The 22432-nt window shown below is 39.7% G+C and overlaps 2 protein-coding genes across 9 annotated transcripts in view; both read right to left on the reverse strand.

Moving 5' to 3' along the window:
* Positions 1-9071, reverse strand: part of OVCH1 (ovochymase 1) — a 67119-nt gene extending 58048 nt beyond the window's left edge. Inside the window, exons 1-5 of the mRNA XM_067698609.1 lie at positions 8937-9071; positions 8560-8657; positions 7617-7789; positions 6121-6208; positions 43-176 (exon numbers count right to left, since the gene is read on the reverse strand). Coding sequence (XP_067554710.1) covers positions 43-176; positions 6121-6208; positions 7617-7789; positions 8560-8657; positions 8937-9071 — 628 coding nt within the window. The remainder of the gene's footprint in view (positions 1-42; positions 177-6120; positions 6209-7616; positions 7790-8559; positions 8658-8936) is intronic.
* Positions 9072-13270: 4199 nt separating this feature from the next.
* Positions 13271-22432, reverse strand: part of TMTC1 (transmembrane O-mannosyltransferase targeting cadherins 1) — a 264804-nt gene continuing 255642 nt past the window's right edge. For 7 of the 8 annotated variants that reach the window (XM_067696054.1, XM_067696052.1, XM_067696053.1 and 4 more), the window contains one exon: positions 13271-18917. In XM_067696054.1, the coding sequence (XP_067552155.1) occupies positions 18777-18917 (141 nt within the window). In that variant the 3' untranslated portion in view covers positions 13271-18776. The remainder of the gene's footprint in view (positions 18918-22432) is intronic. The other variant, XR_010932307.1, reaches the window with a different exon arrangement.

Genomic DNA, 22432 nt, shown 5'->3' on the forward strand with positions numbered 1-22432 from the left:
ATACTCTAAAATGACAAATGAAAATAAATGTAGCATACTCACTAATAAGCACTCCACTGCTTGATTGTAAAGATACAGAGTCATGGTCACATTCAACTTGATTTTCTATGTCTAAGCTTGTAAATTTTATTAGGATAATTTTATTTTCTGGTACCATTATTTTCCAGATACATAAGCTGCAGAGGAGAAAGTGAAGAAAGTATAATAAATGGCAGAGTCAAGTGTGACAAATAAGATCTAATATCTGAGGTTTAGCTCATAACTCGATACTAAAATTTTACAGGATATTAGAAGGTAAAAGGCAAAGGAAATTCTTTATGTGAGAATAATTTGTTTATGCTCAAATTGCCATCATTTCTCCAAGAAATGGAGCAGTATTAATCAGAGAATGTCAGAAACCACCCTTTAAATTTCATTTAGTTATAATATGCAAGAATTTTGATCTACGAATTTAAGAAACCTAAGATTCATCTCTCTAATTTATTAGTCTAATTGAAAATTCATAATATTCACCCAGAAGTTGAATTATGGATTATGAATTATGGATTGACCATGCAGCATATTTTAACCCAAAGCAGCCACATCCTCCTAGGTCAGCCTAAGTCATAATCCCTGTAGTTGCGATGTTATCCAACTTCCAGGAAGGTAAGCTGTGACCTTTTACAAATATCTTTAGAAACATGTTTAAACATTTTGAAAGTAGTTTACATAATTTAACACACAATCATTTACCTTTATTTTTCTACATGAATTCATACTATTTACTCAAGAAAAGAAATCCCAATCGGCCAGACATTCTCAGGGTCTTCTATGGCTCACATGTATGTGAGTTCAAAGTAATTGTTTTTTTTAATTGACAAGTGACCCTCTGTCATGATTTTAATTGTTCATTTATTTACTTTTTAATTTTTTTGAAGTATAGTTGATTTACAATGTTTCAGGTGTACAGCAAAGTAATTCAGTTATACATACATACATATATATATATATGTATTTTTCAGATTCTTTTCCATTAAAGGTCATTCCAAGATATTGAATATAGTTCCCCGTGCTATACAGTAGGTCCTTGTTGTTTATCTATTTTACATATAGTAGTGTGTATCTGCTAATCACAAATTCCTAATTTATCCCTCCTCACCCCTCTCCCTCCTTTGGTAACCATAGTTCATTTTCTATGTTTGTGAGTGAGTGAGTGCAAAGCAATCTTATCTGGAACCTAACATGTCAGAACGAGCTTCCTTCTAAAGCTCCATAGTCTTTATCAACAACCTTAGACCTGCTAACTGTCCCATTGCCCTTCAAGTAATAACTTCTCAGGACTGTAGGAGTTATCCAACCCTTTTATGCCCAGTTTCCAAAACCAAACACTGTAATTCTCACCAAACACCTTCTACTTAACCAGAAACTCCTTGCTTTACGCTTTTTCTATTCAAGCTCATCATCCTGAACTAGATGTAAAAATAGACTGCCTAAAATATTATTAAAATTACTTTTTAATCACTTTGAGTTAAAAAGCAATAAGCTGCCTAAAATATGACGATGCCCACTTTTCTAAGCACTTTAGTCGGAAAAGCACTCCGTATCCATCTTCCTTCTTGGGATTCATTACCCCCCTTTGAGGTAGGCAGGAGAGAAATTACTCCCCCTTCTCCAAATAGAAAAACTGGCATTGATATTGAAAGAGTCATCACATCTCACATATAATGGGAAATACAGTTTAGGCTTTATGACTTCAAAGGCCACTGCTTTCTCCTGTTTTCATCGTATTATTTTCTAATTCAAAAATCTCTAACTCAAAGATGGAAAATAGATTTCAAGTCACATGCCAACCTTGATTTATTGTTATTTTAATGATTGCTGCATTAAAAGGATTCTGAGGTCTAGTCAAGCTGAGTGAGAGAGGGGTACCAGAATTAATCATTGATTTATTCATTCAAATAGCTATTGAGCAGTTATTATATGCCAGGCACTGTTCTAGGCTCTAAAAGATGTAATATTTTCCTTGGAAGGAGACCATCTGAATGCCATGAATCTGCCATTTCTGAGAGTCTAGCTACCACCTACCAGAATAAAGGCAGGCTTGGAGAGACTATAACTACCTGCTTCACTTTCACATTATCTCTTTCTCCCTTACCATTGGCTAATTAACTCCATTTGGAATTTAAAAGACCCTTCTTGCATCATTCAAGTTTGCTTAGCACGCTGGAGTCACTAAGTAGGTAAATTGGCTCCATGCCTTATTACATTTCTAAGACACGTCTTTTCACATTTGAACATTCTAAAATCAGAAGGATCTTACAATGGAGTCTTAAAGTTCGGTTAGAAGGATCTCACAATGTTAGTCTTACAATCAATGTATTGAAAGAGTGTTTCAAGAGAGGATTTGTAATAGTTTTGGCCAGTCACCTGGGGGTTGACTGCATACTACTTAATTTTTCTGCTTGAGGTGTTTTAGACTACACTAGTGGTGAAAATTTTAGACTGCAGACTTGCATGAATATTAGCTTATGATTCGAATTCTCAGGAAGATTTGTACTCCTCCCTACATCCATTTCCAAGGTTGAGGCATGTAACTTTCCACATGAGTGGGCTTATGCCTTGTATAGCCTTACACTGAAGGTATAGGTGTCCCACTTTTATATGGAGATCTCCTAATCTTGGGTATTTTGTTTTCTTGATTGGTGGTACATAAAATAACAATGAACAACCAGTCTGTTTTCGATGTGTTGAAATATGGTACAAATTCATGATGATATTGAGTTGTAATGTAGCTGAAAGTCTTATTGCCTTTAGTTGACTTCTTACTTTAGTCCCTACAAGCTATTTAATATCTTAACTATTTAATCTTAACTTCATTCTCTAAACATGAAGCGGTTCAAAGCTTAACAATTACTAAGACAGCATCTAGTGCAAATTCCTTCAAATATCCCATAGATTACCTTGGCATTTTCTGTTCCTTTCCCAGGAAAGGAATTATCTTCCTTCTTTCCAAAGCTAAATCTTTATTTGTTGTGTTCTCATGAAACTTCCTTCACATACATATGTATTTCTCTTAACTAATCACTCTTACTCTCTCTCCTGCCCATAAGAACAGTTAGCCCTACCCTTCAAAAAGCAAAATCCCCATTTCTGTTAATCCTAGTGCCCTATTACCCAAAGCCACTGTCCCATCTTCCTCCTTCTCTTCACTGCTCAACTGTCTTCCTCATCTCAAACAATAGCAGCTCCTTCCTTCCTGTAGGGCACAAACCTTCAACACAATCTTAAGTCTTTCTCTCTTGAAACCCAAATTTTCAAGTTGTTAGCAAATCCTGTGGCTCTACCACTTCTCACCACCTCGACTGTTACAAACCTGGTCGAAGCTATCTTCATCCTTACCGGGATTGCTGCAGGAGCTGGTCTTTCAGCTCTTGCTCTTGCCTGTTCTATGGTCTATTTTCAACACAACAGCCAAAGAGATCCTTTAAAATGTGTCAGATCATGTTCCTCCTCTGCTCAACGTCCTCCAGTGGCTCCATATCTTACAGTAAAATCCAAAGTCCTTCTTATGCTCTATAAGTTTGGCCACTCATAATCATGACCACTTTCGCCCTCTCTCACTTAGCTCTAGCTAAGTGCTAATTTTTTTTTTCTGCCAGGAATATCCCTTCCCAAGATGATCGTTTGATGGCCTCACTCATTTCATTCAAGTCTTTGTTCAAATATCATTTTCATAGTGCAGTCTTCCTGAACATCTTCCCCAATTATTGCACAACCCAGCACTCTCTACCCCTCCCTCTTGCTTTATTTTCCTGTACAGCACTTACCATCTTCTACTGTATGTGATATTATCTGTATTATCCCCACTTTCCACCCCACAACTTGCCCCGCAAAGGAAAACATTTTTGTCTGTTTCATTCTCTGCTGTATAACTAGCACCTAAAATAGTGCCTGACACATCTTAGGGCCTCAATTAATTTTTACTATTTGGTGAAGAGGTACCAAGTCTTCAACATCACTTAATGCATTGTGAATATAGCTTCTAACCTTACAATTCTACTGAATCAGTTCCTAACTTTTGAATTACCATATCCAATCACATTTTATCTGAACTCATTTTGACTTTTGCAATATTTGATACTACTAAGAACACCCTCTGTCTTGAAGTCCTTCTTGCAGAGATCTCTTCAATACTTCATCTAAATTGAATCACAAGTTCTCTGTCTTTGAGGGTAAATTGTCTGTCATCTGTGTATATCTTATCCAATAGATAAATGCTTTCTAGAATCTCACGCATAGCCATCCATCTTCTGCTCAAATATCCACTTATAAAGGAAATTCATTATCTCCTGCGCAGGCCATTAAATCTCAGAAATCTCTCAAATTAGAAACTCCTTTACATTGTCCTGAAATCTACCTTCTTCTAACATTTACCCTCTGCTCTTGTTCTCAGCTCAGCAGTTAATCAGAAGTCCAATTCTGCTTCAATGGTAGCCTTTCAGATAAATCAAGACAGTTCCTTCCTCCTGTCAAGTCTTCTTTGGAATGAATATATTCCTAGTTCCCTCCACCACATCTCCCAAGGCACTGTTTTGAATTTCTTTTGATCTTGGTCATTGTCCCTCAGGTAATTTCCAGCCTATCAATGTTCCTCTCTAACGACTGTATCTAGAGACCTCCTGCCTACACCCCAGCCCAGGACTCTAACAGAATAGGACTCTGGATGCTATTCGTCTAAAAGTTTAAGCAAACACGGCAAAGGCTTTATTGGTATTATATTATTACTAGGTTGACTCACAGAAAGTCAACTTAGACTCTTAATAAGCCTTTTAAATATGGGCTGCAATTAAGCCACATCATTTCTGTCCTATACTTGTAATGGATATTTACATTTATTTTACATTAATTTTGTAAATTATAATCTCACCACCATTTTGACTTCCCATTGCCCATGGCATAAAGTCTAAGCTTCTTCACATGGAATTCAAGGTCCTCTACAATTAAGCCCTTTTTATCTTCATCATTGACTGCTACCCCAGTTCCTGCTTACATTAACATTGTTCTCCAGCTGCACTGGGACACACTGTCCAAACAGTCCTGATATTCTTCACCTCCTGACATTTCTTATACACAATTCCCTCTGCCTGGCATGATCTGTAGAAATCTCTTATATGTTAGAGCTACAAAAGACGTCATGAGCAATAAAATCATAACTATACTTCACTGTCTAGTTTCAATACCATCCCCTTAACTGAAGCATCTCTACCCCTCCCAATCACAGTACACACACCTCACAAATCACTGCAATAGGAATTATTCTCTCCATTGTCAATAGTACCAACACACCTTGGTAGTGTGTATTATAAAGCTTATTTCACCTTGTTTTATAGTATAGTTATTTTTGTCCAGCTCTTTCCTCCTACCAGATTATAAACTCATAGAACTCTCATCTACCTTTGAATACCTTTCAATGCTCAATGCGATTTTAAAAATGAATGTAGAACACTTAAGAAAATGAGATATTTGCAAAATTAATTTTTAAAGCTTAAAGATATTCTTAGCCATATAGAGGACAAGGTAGGTAAAAATTTTTTTAAGATACTGAAGCTTATAGATAATGAACTATTTTCCCTCTTATAGGCAACACTGAACAAAGTATTAACAATTATTACAGAAATAAGTGGGACAGGATTAACCACTAGATTCCCAAAACAATCTCACTACCAGCTGCTGTTAATGTTAGATATTTGAATACATCAATTCAGGTTAAGTTCCAGTCTTTTTTTGTTTGTTTATTTTTTTTAGTTTTTTTTGGCTGTGCCCCGCAGCTTGTGGGATCTTAGCTCCTAAACCAGGGATCGAACCTGGGCCCCCTGCAGTGGAAGCCTGGAGTCCTAACCACTGGACTGCTAGGGAATTCCCCTCGTAAGCTCCAGTCTTAATGTTGATGATTCATACTAACAGGTATCAGAAATACCAATTAGCAAATATTTGTCATCCAATACCAGATAAAATATTTAGGGTTTTATGTTAATCAAATAAAGTAATTGAGATACCAGATAAAATTGCCAAAACATGGCCCCTTAAAATGGCATGATTTGGGGGAAAAACCCAGGGATCATTCCTACCAGGGTTACGTACCGATGATGAGAATAGTTGCTCTCTTTCGAATGGGGATAACAAATCTTCCCATTTTCTCCAAATAATACTGTTCCCTGAGGTCTACAATCTTCCAAAACATAGGAAAAAAAGCTGATTATTTTGCTCAGCCATGCACATTTCAAGACATATTGTACAGACTCAGCTTGAAGCTATATAATTTATATTATATAATTCGTATTTATGGAAATGCATTTGTTTGTAGGTGCCATGACCTATACTTTGTATTTGCAGACTTTGTTAGGAAAATTTCTAAATCATAATTTTAAAAATATATAACAATTTTATTAATTAACCATCTGATATTCTTTACAATACTTTTTCTCCCACTTTTACTGAGGTATAATTGACATATAACATTATATTAGTTTCAGGTTTATGACATGATTTGTTATTTATATGTATTGTGAAACAGTGAGTATAGTTAACATCCATCACCATACATAGGTACAAAAATCTTTTTCCTTGCGATGAGGACTTTTAAGATCTACTCTCTTAACAACTTTCAACTATGTAACATAGTATCATTAACTATAGTCATCATACTGTACATTTTTATCTCCAGGACTTATTTTATAACTGGAAGTTATAACTTTTGACTCCCTTCACCCATTTTGCCCACTCACCACCTCTGGCAACCACCAGTGTGTTCTCTGTATCTATCAGCTTTTTTTTTTTTTTTTAATTCCACATATAGGTGAGATCACACAGTGTTTGCCTTTTTTTATTTCATTCAGGATAATGCCCTCAGGTTCCTATCCACGTTGTCACAAATGGCAAGATTCCATTCTTTTTTATGGCTGAAGAGTATTCACAATATTCTTTACCTGAGTTCTTCAGATTTAACAATTATCCAATTTTCTCAAATCATGAGTCATAGTGAAGCTGTCAAATTATAGTGTATGAAACTAATATGGTGTTTTCCCATCTCTAACTTCCTGGGTTATAATAAAATACCTTTGTATAATGATATTAAAGTAAAAGTACACAGATTTTAGCAATGACATGGCAAGTCTCCAGCATTCACTCAGAAATTTCAGACTCCTGTGTCACATTTTAATTGTTGGAAGCTAGAACAGGCAACTAGGCAATGAGAAGCTTAGAAAGATGATATTAAGGAGGTGTTATTTAAATAAATTACTTGTCACATTCTGATATTCATTTGACTGTGGAATTGATGGTTATTGCCTGATTTCATTGCCACTTTAAAATATTGTTACCATTAACATTTGTTCAGCGCTTGTTAACCTTACGCCGGCCTCTCGCTGTTGTGGCCTCTCCCGTTGCGGAGCACAGGCTCCGGATGAGCAGGCCCAGCACCCATGGCTCACGGGCCCTGCCGCTCTGCGGCACGCGGGATCCTCCCAGACCGGGGCACGAACCCACGCTCCCCGCATCGGCAGGCGGACTCTCAACCACTGTGCCACCAGGGAAGCCCTCCATTATATTTTTTTTGTACTCCAACACTCCCTACTTACCAAAGTTGGCTTTGTGTTTTAGATATAGCAGTGCAATATCAAAACTCATACATCCAAGTCTGTTGTATTTAGGATGGATAATAATTTCTGAGACAGGAATTTTCTGTTCCTCCTTATCCTTCTGAAAGAGGTTATACTCCCCAGCAGTCACAGTCAGATGCTTAATTTGCTTCCTAAAACCAAACAAAAATCTTTCAATAAGTCTAGCTGTCTCCCCCAGGAAAGACAGTCTTGGTTTCATGTAATTAAATGAAAGTGATTAATGTACCTTTAAGCATTTCTAAGTCTTAAAAGAAGATGTATCTTTATTAGTGATTATTATCAATTGTTATAATTCCCTGTAAATTATAGGTATCTATAAAAAGTCATGGTTTTCAATCACAGAGTGTTTACATTCTGTGAACCCTTTCCCCTAGCGTCAATTGTCTTTCTGCATAAAATATTTGTGTCTTCTTTTGTACATAAACCAGTCTATATATGCTCTACCATTTTAAGCAAGATAGAAAGTTGTTCCTAGAACTGTCCTTCTTTTCCTTTTACTAGTACCCTCTTCTAATCTAGTCAAGTATCTGTTGTTTCCACAGTATTTTCCCCTCCTAATTACTGAAACTCAGATTATTAGAACATTAGTGCATCTGTTCAACATTTGATGTTAATACTTTATTAAAATAAGTAACCATCACCCCTACCCCACCACTAACTCCACAGATCATAGATGATGTCTGGGATCTTTGGGGTCTCTGATTAGTAGAGTAGGAAGCACAAGAAATCTTGGGATATACACAAGTTTCTGGGAATCAGGAAGGTCAGTGGGTAGGTGGACCAGAGGGAAAAATTAAGAAAGGGACTAAGACTGAACCTTGTATGGTATTTAGGGCGTCGAATCTCCCAATCCTATTGCCATGGATCAAGGTTTGATAAGTAATGGAAATCCACAACTTACTCATCGAGGCTAGCCAGGCAGTGTGCTGCTGTAACCACCAGATCACCTTGAATCAAGCTTCCTCCACAGAAGTGGTGCCTACCTAATTTCAGGGAGACCTGCCCAAGAAAAAAGTTATGAACACAACTAATATACATCTCCACACAGATGTCGTCTCCTTCAGAAACATTTGAAATCAACTCTTCTAATATGATGTCACATTAAGACACTGATATAAATTGGTTAGGAAGAGATCTCCTATGAAATAAACTCTTTGACAGTGAGGTCAAGTGGGGTCTGGAGAAAAATTACATGTTAACCTGGAGCTGTAGTATTTGAAACAAAGGAAATAATTCACCGTTTTCTCATTAAGAAATCAATGTCTTTCTTATACCCACCTGCCACGGGTGTCCACCAACTGTTGAATTTCCCCAACTAGTAACTCTAGAGAAGAACCCCGATTCCAAGATAGTTTCCGTACTTTTCAAATCAACAGCACGAATTCCGCACTTCAGTCCTGTGTGGGAGAGCATATGTGTGATCACACACACACACACACACACACACACACACACACATACACACACACGGCATCTTATGTAAGCGTTCATTTTATCCTGATTTCCACGTTCGGATTTTCCTGGCCTGGCTCAGATGTTCTGGTGTCACTCAGCTGCAGGCTATCCCCTTTCTTTTCTCAAGATATCCCTGACTCGTTGACTAGAACTTGCCTCGCCACTCCCTCTGCCCTTTACAGCCTGAGCTACCTTAATAAAAAAGACCTGGGCACTGCATGAGGCCCTCTCCCTCTGGTGATGGATTCGGGGCTTTCTCTGGGAGGGTGAGCATCACATAATTTAGGTGGAATGAAAGATACTGGAGAACATATGCTGCTCCGGAACAGAGCTATTAGGTTTTAAGTTACTTCTACTTGGTTATCTTTCCCTGGAGGAGAATCCTTAGCATAAGCATGATTAGCAGATGTGCCTAAAAACTTGAACTCCAGAATCCAAAGGATTGCAGAAGAAAATCCGGCCCAGGCCCTTCTTGGGCACAGTTGGCTGTTCTGCCCTGGGGAGGAATGAAGTCCCCTTGCCGGCGCTCAGCCGCCCGCAGCCTCGGCGGCGCCCAGCGCCAGGCTCACCTCTGCTCCGCCAGGGGCGGACCGCGAGCACCAAGAGCAGCAGCGAAGCAGCCGTAGGCGGCGTCCGCATGGCGCCCGCGCGCGGGGACCCGTCGGTCTTCCTCAGACGCCGGCGAGGAGAGGCGCTGCGGCCGCAGGGCTCGCGCTCCCGGAAGCGCACGCGCTCTTCACTCCCTCCCGCGGCGCCAAGGGGCCGCACCTGTCGCGCAGCCGGGCGCACAGCTTTCCCTCCTCAGGACCAGCCGAGCCTTGGCCGCTCTCGGGCCGCCCAGGTGTCATAGCGCCCCCGCCCTCCGCCCCTGGAGACAGGAGCGAGGTGACCTCGAGGGTGAGCCTGGGCCAGATGCGGGAGCAAGGGCATCAGTGGCCTAGAACGCTCAGCGCAGGTGAATTCTGTTCCCAACCAGGGAGTGTGGCCCAAGCCCAGGGTCAAGGAAGCTGGGCACCCATGCAAGACACAGGCAGGCTGACCTCTGAAAGGAGGACTCGTGAAAACTTGAGTATGTAAAGGTACCACCCTGCTTCTAAGAAGCTTGTTGAAGACCGTGACACTCCCAAGTTTTCAAAGGGAGTGGATGTGAAAGATCAGGTTTCTACCCCGTTCCTTTTCTCAGTGGCATCATCAACTTCAGTGGAATGGACCAAAACTGTAGGGTTCAGCATTTAAGAGTATTAAAATGAATCCAGTAGCAGGATTATCATGTCAGCATGTTTTCAATAATTATTTTCTAATAAGTAATTTGTAACGAGTTAGCTTGAGATTGGGAGAGGAATAAAGCCAGAATTTGTAATTGATTTATAATTTATCAAAAAATGAGGGCAAGGCTAAGTGAACATTTTATATATATTAACTAACCTAGACACCAGTCCCCCAGCCCCAGTTATTTCACTTTTGTATTAAATAGAAATAAAAGCTTCTTGAGGTAGGAGGGTAAACAAATTAGGGAGACAGGCAGGTGGTAGACAGAAGGACAGGAAAACAGAGACAGTCGAGGTGGAGGGAATGCAGGTCCAGGGACAGGCAGCTGACAGTCAGAGAGGGGCAGAAGGGAGCAGGTGAATTGGGAAGCTTCTGGCAAAAAGCTTCAAGAATGTGATTGGCACCCAAACTTGAAACACACCATCTCAAGCCTTCTTGCCTTATGAAGCTAAAAGGGGTTTCCGTGATTTTTATGTCCCAAGTCTTACAACACGGAAAAGCTCTTAAGTTGCACTGTCCAATGGAGTGGACATTAGCCATGTATGGTTATTAAAATTAATATTAACTAAAATAAAAAAAATTTGTTCCTCAGTCGCACTAGCTACATTCTGGTCCTCAATAGCCACCTGTGCCTAGTGGCTACCATATTGGACAGCACAGATATGCAACACTGCCATCATCAACAGTTCTGTTGGACTGAATTGTTCTTGAGAGTAGCACCATTTTAAATATTTATTTAAAATAGTCACAACTTGGATGGCAGTTTGACTGAGTAGATGACTCCTGGGTTTCAAGCTTGGGTGTCTAGGGCACACCAGGAGGGGACTTGGTAAGGTAAGCTGCTCTTTTCTGAAAATACACTGCTACATCTGAGTGCTGTAAAAGAACTCTCCAGGTGGTGGCTGTCTGACCCATGGCCCTCACCACTCTCATCTCCGAGTTTCGCTTTCACTGTAGTGACCTCACGATTATTACCATAACCATCTGTGGCCCCAGGGGCACACTACTCTCCAATAAAAGCTCAGACCCTCCAAAGGGACGCAAACTCCTCTCTTTCTTCTTAGCAAGAGAGGGTCAGATTAAAGTCACTACAAAGCTGTTACAAAATAAAATAGAAGGAAAGAAAAAATGAACATGTGCTGTGCACGTTGGACCCACGATGTTCAAGTTCATGGCTAACCTCATGAAGCTTACAGACCCTGTCCCCTTGTAGTTTTGTGCACATGGTACACACACAGCTTTGCAGGATCTTCAGTGGTGTGTTTCACACCTGGGAGTCTCCATGGGGTTGGGCACTGTTTCATTTCCTGTTACATCACAGCTCCCTTTGTTTCCAGAGTTCAAACTCACAGCCTCAAGTGAGACCTTGTCCTTCTATACAGGAGATTGATCCCTTTCTGGCTTGACAAAATAATGCCTTTCCATTAAGTAGAAAAAGAGCCATTCAATACGAATTGCATACATAACAAAAGCCAGGTCATTAGTTTTAGATTTAAATTTGCTAGTAAGATGATGGTTTAAATATGTTGGGTTTGTGGTGACCTTGAAGGGTCCAAATGGAAGGGTTCTCTTATTTTAAAACAAAACAAAACAAAACAAACCAGAACACTTCAGAAAAGGAAAGGATGTCAAGCAGAGTGGGCTGGACTTTCCCAAATTGGATTGGGAAATCTGCCTTGAATTTGAACATATATCTTCATTAGGGCAGCGAAATAATGATCTGCTATTGGAGGCCTTCCAAGACTCTTGATGGAAGCCCCAGCTCTAAGCACAGTTGTAAACTTAGGAGTGTTGGGAGACTAACCCATGAACAATGAGCAAGTCATGGGGTAAATAATATTTTGTTTAAAATATGTTTTTCCATTCCCGCTAAACCACTGATCTAAACTCTCGAACGCTCTCCCAAGTCCCACAAGACCTAGGAATCAGCACTAAAGTGATTATTAGTGACGTTAGAAACAGCAACTTGATTTGAATATTTGTTGCAGAGACAGATTTCACTAGGTTGCAGAGAGAATGTGAAGGATGCAAGTAGAAAGAATGAGTGAAGACAATTTATTCAAAATAGTCTGGCTGTGAAGGGCATAAAGAGATGCAGTAGCAGCCAGAGGTGAAAAGGAATAAAGGAAGGATTGTTTTCAAGGGATCTTGATGGTGGCTACCTGTATCTGTGTGTGTGTGTGTGTGTGTGTGTGTGTGTGTGTTTTCCGGTACGCGGGGCTCTCACTGTTGTGGCCTCTCCCGTTGCGGAGCACAGGCTCCGGACGCGCAGGCTCAGCGGCCACAGCTCACGGGCCCAGCCGCTCCGCGGCACGTGGGATCCTCCCGTACCGGGGCACGAACCCGCGTCCCCTGCATCGGCAGGCGGACTCCCAACCACTGCGCCACCAGGGAAGCCCTGTATCTGTGTTTTTAAAATAGAACAGAATTGATGAGAGCCAGAAAAAGGAAGAAGTTAAGGAAGAAGAAAGAGATTAAAGAATGGAATGAATTTCTACAAGATGTGATAATCTAGGGCCGAGGGCCCTCTTCTTTCATTGTAGCAACAGGAGAGAGGGGAGAATTGGGTGCAGGTTAAGTTTGTAGATGACTGAGTGCAGGATATTGAGGGTTTTCTACCTTGTATTTACTCCATAAAGAAAGAGGTGAAGGCATCTCAGTAAGATGAGGGGAAAAGATCTGGAATGGGTAAGCACAGAAAACAGTGGTTGTGGGATATGAAAAAGAGAGCAGACATAAAGCACACAGAACAATGCAATGAATGAATGAATGAATGGGGAAAGGAAGAAGGATACTCTTTTTTTCTTTTTAAAGCAGGCACCTACTGGTGACATGGATTTCAGTGGGTACTAATCACGGAGCACTTGAGAGATTGAAACAAGACATAATTATTTTCATCATATTTTATATAAAATAGACATTTACATAAATTTTATTTTGGAAAGATCTAGGCAAAGTGTACATAATCAGACTTAAATGGGAGAAATACTTTATGGGAGATATATTTCTAACTGGCACAGAAAAAGTAACAAAAATGTACACTTATATACAACTGATCAAGAACATGATGTAAGTATTTTCCTCTGACAAAAGGAGGGATGGGTGAGTCACAGCAAGTCAAACGATTTCCACATTGTAAAAGCAAGCCATGGGGCTAAAATACAGATATTTTAGTTCCTTTGGAGGAAATTTTTTAAAATCTCTTTTCCTTAGAAACGTAAAAAAATCGCTAATTTTTATATGTACAGACTGCAAAATAAGAGTAGTTACCTCTGCCATAGTAAAGTACTTGGGCAGTTCAGTCACTTTTAGGGTTGTTTGTGTATGTGTTTTGCTGCAATGATTAAGAATTTCTAAAACGAAGGGCAACACTTATCAGTTATCTCTTCAGAGGCAGAGGGCTTTGCATTTGGATTCAGGGGACTCACAGAGCTGGATAGGTCCATAGGAGTAACCACTCCTTTAATGGACAATAAACATGACTGAGACACTTGGTAACTTGTCCCAGGTGAGGCGGCACCTCGGTGGCAGAGCAGGACTAGAATCCAGATCTCCTGGTTCTTGGACTGGGTCACCCCTCCTATGGACCAGCAACACAACCCCAGAAGGACATTATGCACATTGGCAAAGTCTAAAGTGATACAAATATGCACCACGTGCCCCACTGAGAATGGGAAAAAACTCCTGGATTTCTGGACATAGACATCTCTTTTCAGTTTGTGGTAAATGCTGATCTAAACTTACAAACTGATAATGACTGCATATTATGATGGGTGCTAATTTTACAAGTTATATGCCCTAAAGGTTTTCATGGAAAGGATCCTTGGTGATAAAAATGGAACATTTTTATATGAGCCAATTGATAGATATTGATTCTGTTGTGACATTTTATTTTACTGACAGTAAACCATAGCTTTGATTGAAGTTATTTTATTTCTTCTCTTTAAGTTATATGACTACCAAAAAAAAAATAAGGAAGTGCTATTTTTGGAAGAACTGTTCAACATATTTTTCACACTGAAAACTTCAAGAATAATCATAATCATAAACAGTTATATTTCTCCATAGTTTTTGGCATTGTAAGTTTTCATCCTATTCAATTACAGCCTAAATACAGGATTTGACAGGTATTTACTTTTAAAATGCCAAAAGATGCCATTTAGATAGTTAAGTTTTGCTATTATTGGGAGATACCAACATACAATTTAATCAAAGTAAATGTGATTCAGAAACCAGGAAAAAAATTAAAATAAACAGAACACCTATAACTACATTTGCTTTGAGTGTTATTACTAATACCCTCTGGATTTATTGATCTAAAGTGTAAATCCGTCACAAATCAGAGAAAAAGTTTTTTTGTTGTTTTTTTTTAAAAACTGATTCTAATGAGTACAATTAAGAAATAATTAACGAAAGCTGACATGTGTAACCTAAAGAAAGAGGGAGGCATAGAGAACATGGCTCTATGTCATGGGCCCTTCTATGAGTCATAAACAATATGAGTTTTATATACCGGGTGCCTCGTCCAGTACGTGCAAATGGCAAGGCAATCCCTGTCCATCTGAGAACCAAGAATTCTGTAAATATAAAGGTCAAATGCCTCACTGCACATTAGAATCATAACCTGGGTGGCCAGGGTCCAGGGATTCCTAAAGGTGTGCACGCAGGTTATCCTCAAATCCACCAGGGCCAAAGCACCTGTGTGTGAGGGGCGAGACCTCAGCTATCAGCTGAACCCGGCTCTTCAATCCGGGAGGCCTGGAATGTTTAATAGAGGCGATACAAAACCCTGTATGGAAAGGTTTGGATTTTCTCAGTCCTGTTGAAACGCAGTTGCACAACCACTGCAAAACCCTGCACCAAACCGAGGTACCACATGTTAGGCACGTCAGACTCGTACACTGGGGGCTGTGAAGTACTGTGGGGAGTTGGAGTCAAAGCGCTGATAATCCTCTTTGTTTTTTGATGGGCTGCAAAATAAACAGGCCTAAAAGATATATCTCAGGATTCCCTAAAATAAAATTTCTTTTCCTCCAAGGTATTTCAATCTTTGGTTTAGTTCACTTACGTTACATCACTGAACCATGTTTTACGAATGCCGTTAACAGGTTGAAAACATCTGAATCGGTTTTTAAAATCCTGAATAATTCTTAAGGTTAACATAAACTTGTAAAGCCATTCTCGTGGCTCCATGTCGAAGGACATGTGAAAGGACTGCCACTTATTGGAGAATTTGAAGGCAAGGAGAACTGGTTCTGGTCAGACAGAAGGACAGGTTAGATAGACTGGCAGTAGGAGGGGAATATATGTACACAAGGAACTCTAAGTGTAGCTGAGACAAAATAGCCAATGCTGCACAGGGTAACAGTCACAAATGAAACTCTGCTCATTAGATCAAGTGTTCAGCTAGACTGAAGCAACTCCTGTCGTGTTCTCAGCTACCTTCCCTCCTACCCACGACCCAGTGCAAAATGGAATTATTCAAAAATTACTGAGAACTTCAAGCAGAGAATTCAACCAAACACAAGGTGCTTCTGAGTGCAGGACTCTGAGGGTCTACAGAGACTGCATGTCCACAAAGCTGGCTTTGCAATTCCATCTCAGAAAGGGGCTATCAACTCACAGCCAAGCATGCTTCTGTTAAGGGAACCTGGATTCATCTCCATGAGTAGCCAGGGCACTCCACTTTCGTTTTGATAAGGATGAATTCCACATATTATTTCATGTTATAAGAGCAAATAAAAATAGTTATAAAATACACTTAATATCTCTGAAAAATAATATGTGATTTATTTTCTTATAGGCACCACTCAACTATGAAAAGTATTTCACTGGCCACATATAAGTGAAAGTATTAACTCAGGACAGAAATATCTGGTCCAACAAACAGGCTTACTTTTAACGTTCAAAGAGATGCCAGTGAGTGCAGAAAGAACGAGACAGAGTGACAGAGTGAGAAAGACAGAGAGAGGGAGGGGGAGAGAGAGAAGGGGCGAGGGAGAGAGGGCAGGAGAGAGAGGGGGAGAGAGAAATAGAGAGACAGAGAACAGAGGAAGAGAGAAAAGCACCCAAAAGAAGGCAGGAAAAGTCTCCTGAAGGCCAGTGACCATTTTCTCTCAGAAACTTTTAGGCTGTAATAGCCATTTCAATTATTCCAACAAATGTACTCGCCTATCTTTAGCAGCCCTTCAAGTAAGGCGTAATTGCTTTTCAAAATTTGGGGCTCTATATTTTCCATTAACTTTCTAAGTATGAGTTTTTTTTACACTAAAACTAAAAAGTTGTAATTAAAGTCCTAGATATTGTTTTTAGCTAGGGCTTCATGTTTTTCATTTTGGGGATGGAGTAGTTATTTTACAATAAATACTTTAGTACATTTCTTGACCTTAGGGCTACAGAAGTATAATTTGGGAGGGAATAAAAATATTTTAAATGAAATTTTGGATACATTTATGATATATAACATTAAAAGACTATTAGAAACAGAAGATCAGAGTGGTACTATATACATTATTGGATTATTGATATACACAAACAGAATACACACAAACAGAATTTGCTAATTCAAATTCCGTAATCCTTTGCATTTAAAATATTCCTGGCATCATCCCTTTCCAAAGAAGTTTTTCCTCCTTTTATCTAGATTTACCTTGACAAAAAAATAATAATAACAACATAGAGAGGCAGTGGTCTCTGATACTGGGGTTGAAAAGAAGCAGGAGGCTTCTTGCTCTGGCCTGAGCGTGTGACATACGCGTGTCTTCAGGCTCCTACATGTGTATGACACCTGGCTTAGCCAGGAACAGCACTGACCAGAGTGGGTTTTTGTTTTTTTTTTAAGTTTATGATGAAAACCAAATGAGAATCAGTATTCCAATTTCTTCAATTTCAAAATATATTACCTCCCAAACACTGAAGGCTGATTCCTAATTTCTTTAGCTTTAGCAAGTGAAGAGTCAAGACAAATTTTTTTTGGGGCTGTTAAAACTTAACTACCTTGTAATTTAGATTTATAATTTTTGTATGATCAGTTGTGAAAACTGCTATTAAAACCACTATGTACAGGGAAAAAAGTGTGTATATATTAAATATTTTATAAGTTATGAATAAATAACACTAAAAGACAAATTGTAAATTCAACTTTGCCATTCCTATCTTTTAACTATAAATATATATTTTAAAGTTATGAATTTAGACATTTTTTTCCTAGATTTTTTGAGCATTCTCCATGAAATCTCCAAAATTACAAATACAGAACCAGGAACTGCAGGTTCTATCATTCATGTTCTAAGCACAGAATTCTCATTAAGCCTAGGAAGACAAATCAATAGAGCTGTCCATCTATTTAGAGTCTATGAAGATTTCTGTAATCTACCATAAAGATTCCTCAGTGGTTAAATATATTTTCAAAAAATAATCTCAGAACGTCTGAGTGTTAAGATAGTAAAGTAGAACATTTCTCTCAATTAATATCTTTAATATTTCTCATGTAGAATATACTATTTTTTTCTCCACCAAAATAACAATATATTTGGAGGCAGAAACATTTACGAGTTTTAAAAGCACTTATGAAATCTTAGAGCAGAACCACTACTCTAGTAATACTTGTAATAAAATTAATTTAAAACATTTCCATGAAGAGTCAGGGGTAGCAAGACCCTTGATTTTTCCCTAGGAATAAGAACACTCATACACAATTCCAGAAGCTTCCTTTTTGACATATTAGGCAATGGGAAAACAGCTTGTATCAGAGTGGAATTTAATTTACTTCTCAATAGGGCTCTAGCACTATCCTCAGAAGGATATTAGACAAAACTTACTTAGCTTTATCTTACAATAGCCCCTTTCCCCATATATTCCAGAAGGTTTTTACAAACACTGTTAGATACTCATTTCTAGTTCTGGAGAATTAAATGAGCTACCTCTTGGTAGAATTTCTCCAATGGTTTATCCCAGAGGATTTACCCTCTCTGAAATAGCTCCTCTCCTAAAGAAGAGATGCCATGCACTCATAGCATTTCAAGCCTCTGTTTCTGAGACACAAATATCTACACTAAGAAATGGAATTAGATTTCCAGGTTGGAAAATCAGACAGACATATGAATGGAAATCTGGAATTAAAGCAAACAAACGTCTGTCAAACGTGTAGCTGCTGTTTTCCTTCCTTCAGGCCCTTCCAGCCCTTGCTTTGCTCTCTTTGTCTTCTTTCATGGAAATGCAAGTCCCCAGCACAGGGTTACCAGCAAGTGTCCCAAAATGTGCCACCCTGAACTCGAGTAAGAGGAAAACTTCATCGGTTGTGCCCCAACTGATGTGTAAGCAAGGCTTCCGTCTGTCAGTTCTTCCTCTTCCAAAGGCACCAGTACTGTCCGTTGGAGACTTGGTCAAATGCTGCTACATTTGATCCTTTTCTCGAACTTCTTGTAATCTTTTTTCTAGACGATCCAATTTGGCAAGATTTTCCTGCAGCAGTTTGCTGTCTGGAACCAGCTGTAAGGCTCTCTCATAATAAGCTCTTGCAGACACGTAGTTTCCCTGTTGAGAAAAAGAAAGAGAATAATTATATTCTGATCCATCAGATAAAAAACAGACCTTCTCGTCCACTTTAACATTAACATCCTCATAAGGAGACCCTGTCTGCATGTGTAATTTTATCCTTATCTGTTGGTGCCTTTGAGAATCCATTTGTTTTAAGTACCAGACCAGATGGAGAATGTGAAGGATAAGGTTAAATGGCAGCAAAACAGATTTCCAATTCTACTAATACAGGGTATGAAGCTATAATTTCATAGCACTCTCATAGGGTTAGCACTGTTCCTTTGTAATCAAGTGGAGCCAACGCACTGGAAATTCATATTGAGAGGGAGGAGGACAGAAAGAGGGTTGGGTTGGGGGAGAGGGGTGTGTGTGTGTGTGTGTGTGCGCATGTGTATGTGTGTGTGTGTGGGTGTGGGTATGTGAAAGAGAGAAAGAGAGAGAGAGAGATGTTTTTGAAATTTCAAGAGTAATGATTAAAAAGTAAATAGTTCAGGAGTCCACTACAGCTATTTAGTGGTAGGAAGTATTTTAATCTTCACCTTAAAACATAAAAGCAACTTTTGCCTAATACAGGCTTTAATGCAAATCTAAGTTTTTATAAAATAAAAAGAACTGATAATAAATAATATGGAGTCAAATTTATCCCATACTCAAGGTGTGTGACAATATGTCTGCTGGATACTCTAAAGGCGGGGGGGAAGGTATGTCACTCTGGACCTGCTAAAGACCCCTCTGTTGGCCCCCATCTGGTTTGTTCAATGCTTCCCTAACTGGCAACCATGTGTGCCTAGTCCCAGAAGGTCACTGACAAACTAGTCAGAATTACTAACTTTTTTCCAGCCTCTTTTCTGCCACTAAATGTATTCCTTCCGTATGGTCAACCCCCTTTCATATCTGTGTGCTGCTAAGTCTCAGAACCAAGATCGGTAGAGATCTCTCCATTCCACAAAAACAAGCATCTGCTGTGCTTTATTCTCAGTTACAGCTCCGTGTGGATGAAAACTAGTTACTCTCTAAATTTCCACCACAATTTAAAGTAGTACCTCTTGGAGTGAAAGTACTATGTAGCAATAGCGACCTATATTTGCTGAATGCTTAATTACCTCCCAAGTGAATGAACACGTGTCAAGACCTCAGACTCTGCCTGACATATAATGAGCACTCAATCCGATGCTGTCATTGTTGTTATTATTAAATGACTATTTACGTGTAAATGAGTAAACACTGCCTATTTCTTATGGTATTCACTTGTCATACCGGTGAAAAGGAGAGTAAAAATGACAGAACAGATAACTGCACATTGGGAATCCAGGAGCTGGCATGTGCACAAATGAAAATATTTCTGATTATTAACACTGATGCTGATAAGAGGCTGAACAGATTTCTGAACAAATGAGAACCTGGATTTAGTGACATTACTATTGTTTTCAATTCAAGTATTTATCTTCAGAGTGTCTCCTGATGTTTATTAAGCTTAGCACATAGGTGCAGATAACTGAACATCTGTGGCTCTTAGATTGCTCTCAAAACTGTGTTCCTACTGCGGTTGATTTTGAAATCGGTTTCCCAAGAGGTTTCTCTGAAGTTAGGTCTTAGCCTGGTGCCAGGCATCTCCTCTGATCACCAGCTTTCTCTGTCCTTTCACAAAAAGATCTATCATAGAGTTATTTTCTCCCTCAAGTTGCTCTTTTCTTGATGCAACTGGAAGACTTATTATTTTTTTTTTTTTGCGGCACGCGGGCCTCTCACTGTCGCGGCCTCTCCCGTTGCAGAGCACAGGCTCCGGACGCGCAGGCTCAGCGGCCATGGCTCACGGGCCCAGCCGCTCCGCGGCATGTGGGATCCTCCCGGACCGGGGCACGAACTCCTGTCCCCTGCATCGGCAGGCGGACTCTCAACCACTGTGCCACCAGAGAAGCCCTGGAAGCCTTAATTTTTAAAAAATAAATTTATTTATTTTATTTGTCTATTTTTGGCTGTGTTGGGTCTTCCTTGCTGCGCGTGGGCTTTCTCTAGTTGCGGCCAGTGGGGGCTACTCTTCGTTGCGGTGCGCGGACTTCTCATTGCAGTGGCTTCTCTCGTTGTGGAGCACAGGCTCTAGGCACGTGGGCTTCAGTTGTTGTGGCTCACAGGCTCTAGAGCACAGGCTCAGTAGTTGTGGTGCATGGGCTTAGTTGTTCCACAGCATCTGTGATCTCCCCGGACCAGGGATCGAAACTGTGTCCCCTGCATTGGCAGGTGGATTCTCAACACTGCGCCACCAGGGAAGCCCTGGAAGCCTTAATTTTTAAAACAAGTTATAGCCCTTAATTCAACGTCCTTGATTTCCAGATGCTAGATAGGGAATTTGAATTATCCAATTTCTAGAAATGTGCTAGTTACTATGATAGCCACTAGTCATATGCGGCTATTTAAGTGTAAGTTAATTATGATGAATTAAGAATTCAGTTGCTCAGTGGCACATTTCAAGTGCTCATTAGCCATGTGGGGATAGTGGCTACTACCTTGGACAGTACAGACATAGAACATTTCCGTCATCTCAGAAAGTTCTATTGGCCAGTTCCATTCTAGAAAATGCATTAATGTCATAAGGCAGGATTGAAAATAGTACTTTGTGATATGGCCCAGGTGATGCAACTCTTTGATTATAAAGAATGTATTGTAGGGGTTTCCCTGGTGGCGCAGTGGTTGAGAGTCCGCCTGCCAATGCAGGGGACACGGGTTTGTGCCCCGGTCTGGGAAGATCCCACATGCCGCGGAGTGGCTGGGCCCGTGAGCCATGGCCGCTGAGACTGCGCGTCCGGAGCCGGTGCTCTGCAACGGGAGAGGCCACAACAGTGAGAGGCCCGCGTACCGCAAAAAAAAAAAAAAAAAAAAAAGAATGTACTGTAACTTTTTTGGTCCATCCATTTCATTTTACATAAAACTTCATGAAAAATATCATCTTTTATTTCCAAGTAGTATGAGCAAGAGTCAAGTCTCTTTTTCTCTCTCTTTGTGTCATCTCCTTGCAAAGCCTTATTCTAACTCTCAGCCTTGCACAGCCCTCAGTCCTTCCTAAGCTTCACCCAGGCTCAGGCTCAGTGCGGCCCAGGAATAGGATAACACTGCTTGATGCATGCACTTCCTGGCAATGCAAAGGTCACAGAAAGTTAATGGTTGTTCTTGAAGGCGTCATAATGATAATCCTGCACCCTAACGGTGACATCAAAATGACTACATCCATATATATTTGTATATTTGTATTGGATTGCATCTATGGTCTATATATTTGTATTGGATTGCATCATATATTTGTATTGGATTGCATCATATGAATTTACATTTAAAATTAAACATTTTAAAATTACAAACATGGCAATTTTATATTGTTCAACCTAATACATTATGGCCACAAGATGAAAAAAGATAAACTAATTTTTAATCAGTGTGTTTGTTATATTTTGAAATAATACACTCAGTAGATCCTTCTTCAATCTCCAGATACCTTTGCAGGGGAAGCACCTCTAAAT

Source organism: Pseudorca crassidens, chromosome 11, assembly GCF_039906515.1.
Source record: "Pseudorca crassidens isolate mPseCra1 chromosome 11, mPseCra1.hap1, whole genome shotgun sequence".
In the NCBI taxonomy this organism is placed as follows: Eukaryota; Metazoa; Chordata; class Mammalia; order Artiodactyla; family Delphinidae; genus Pseudorca; species Pseudorca crassidens.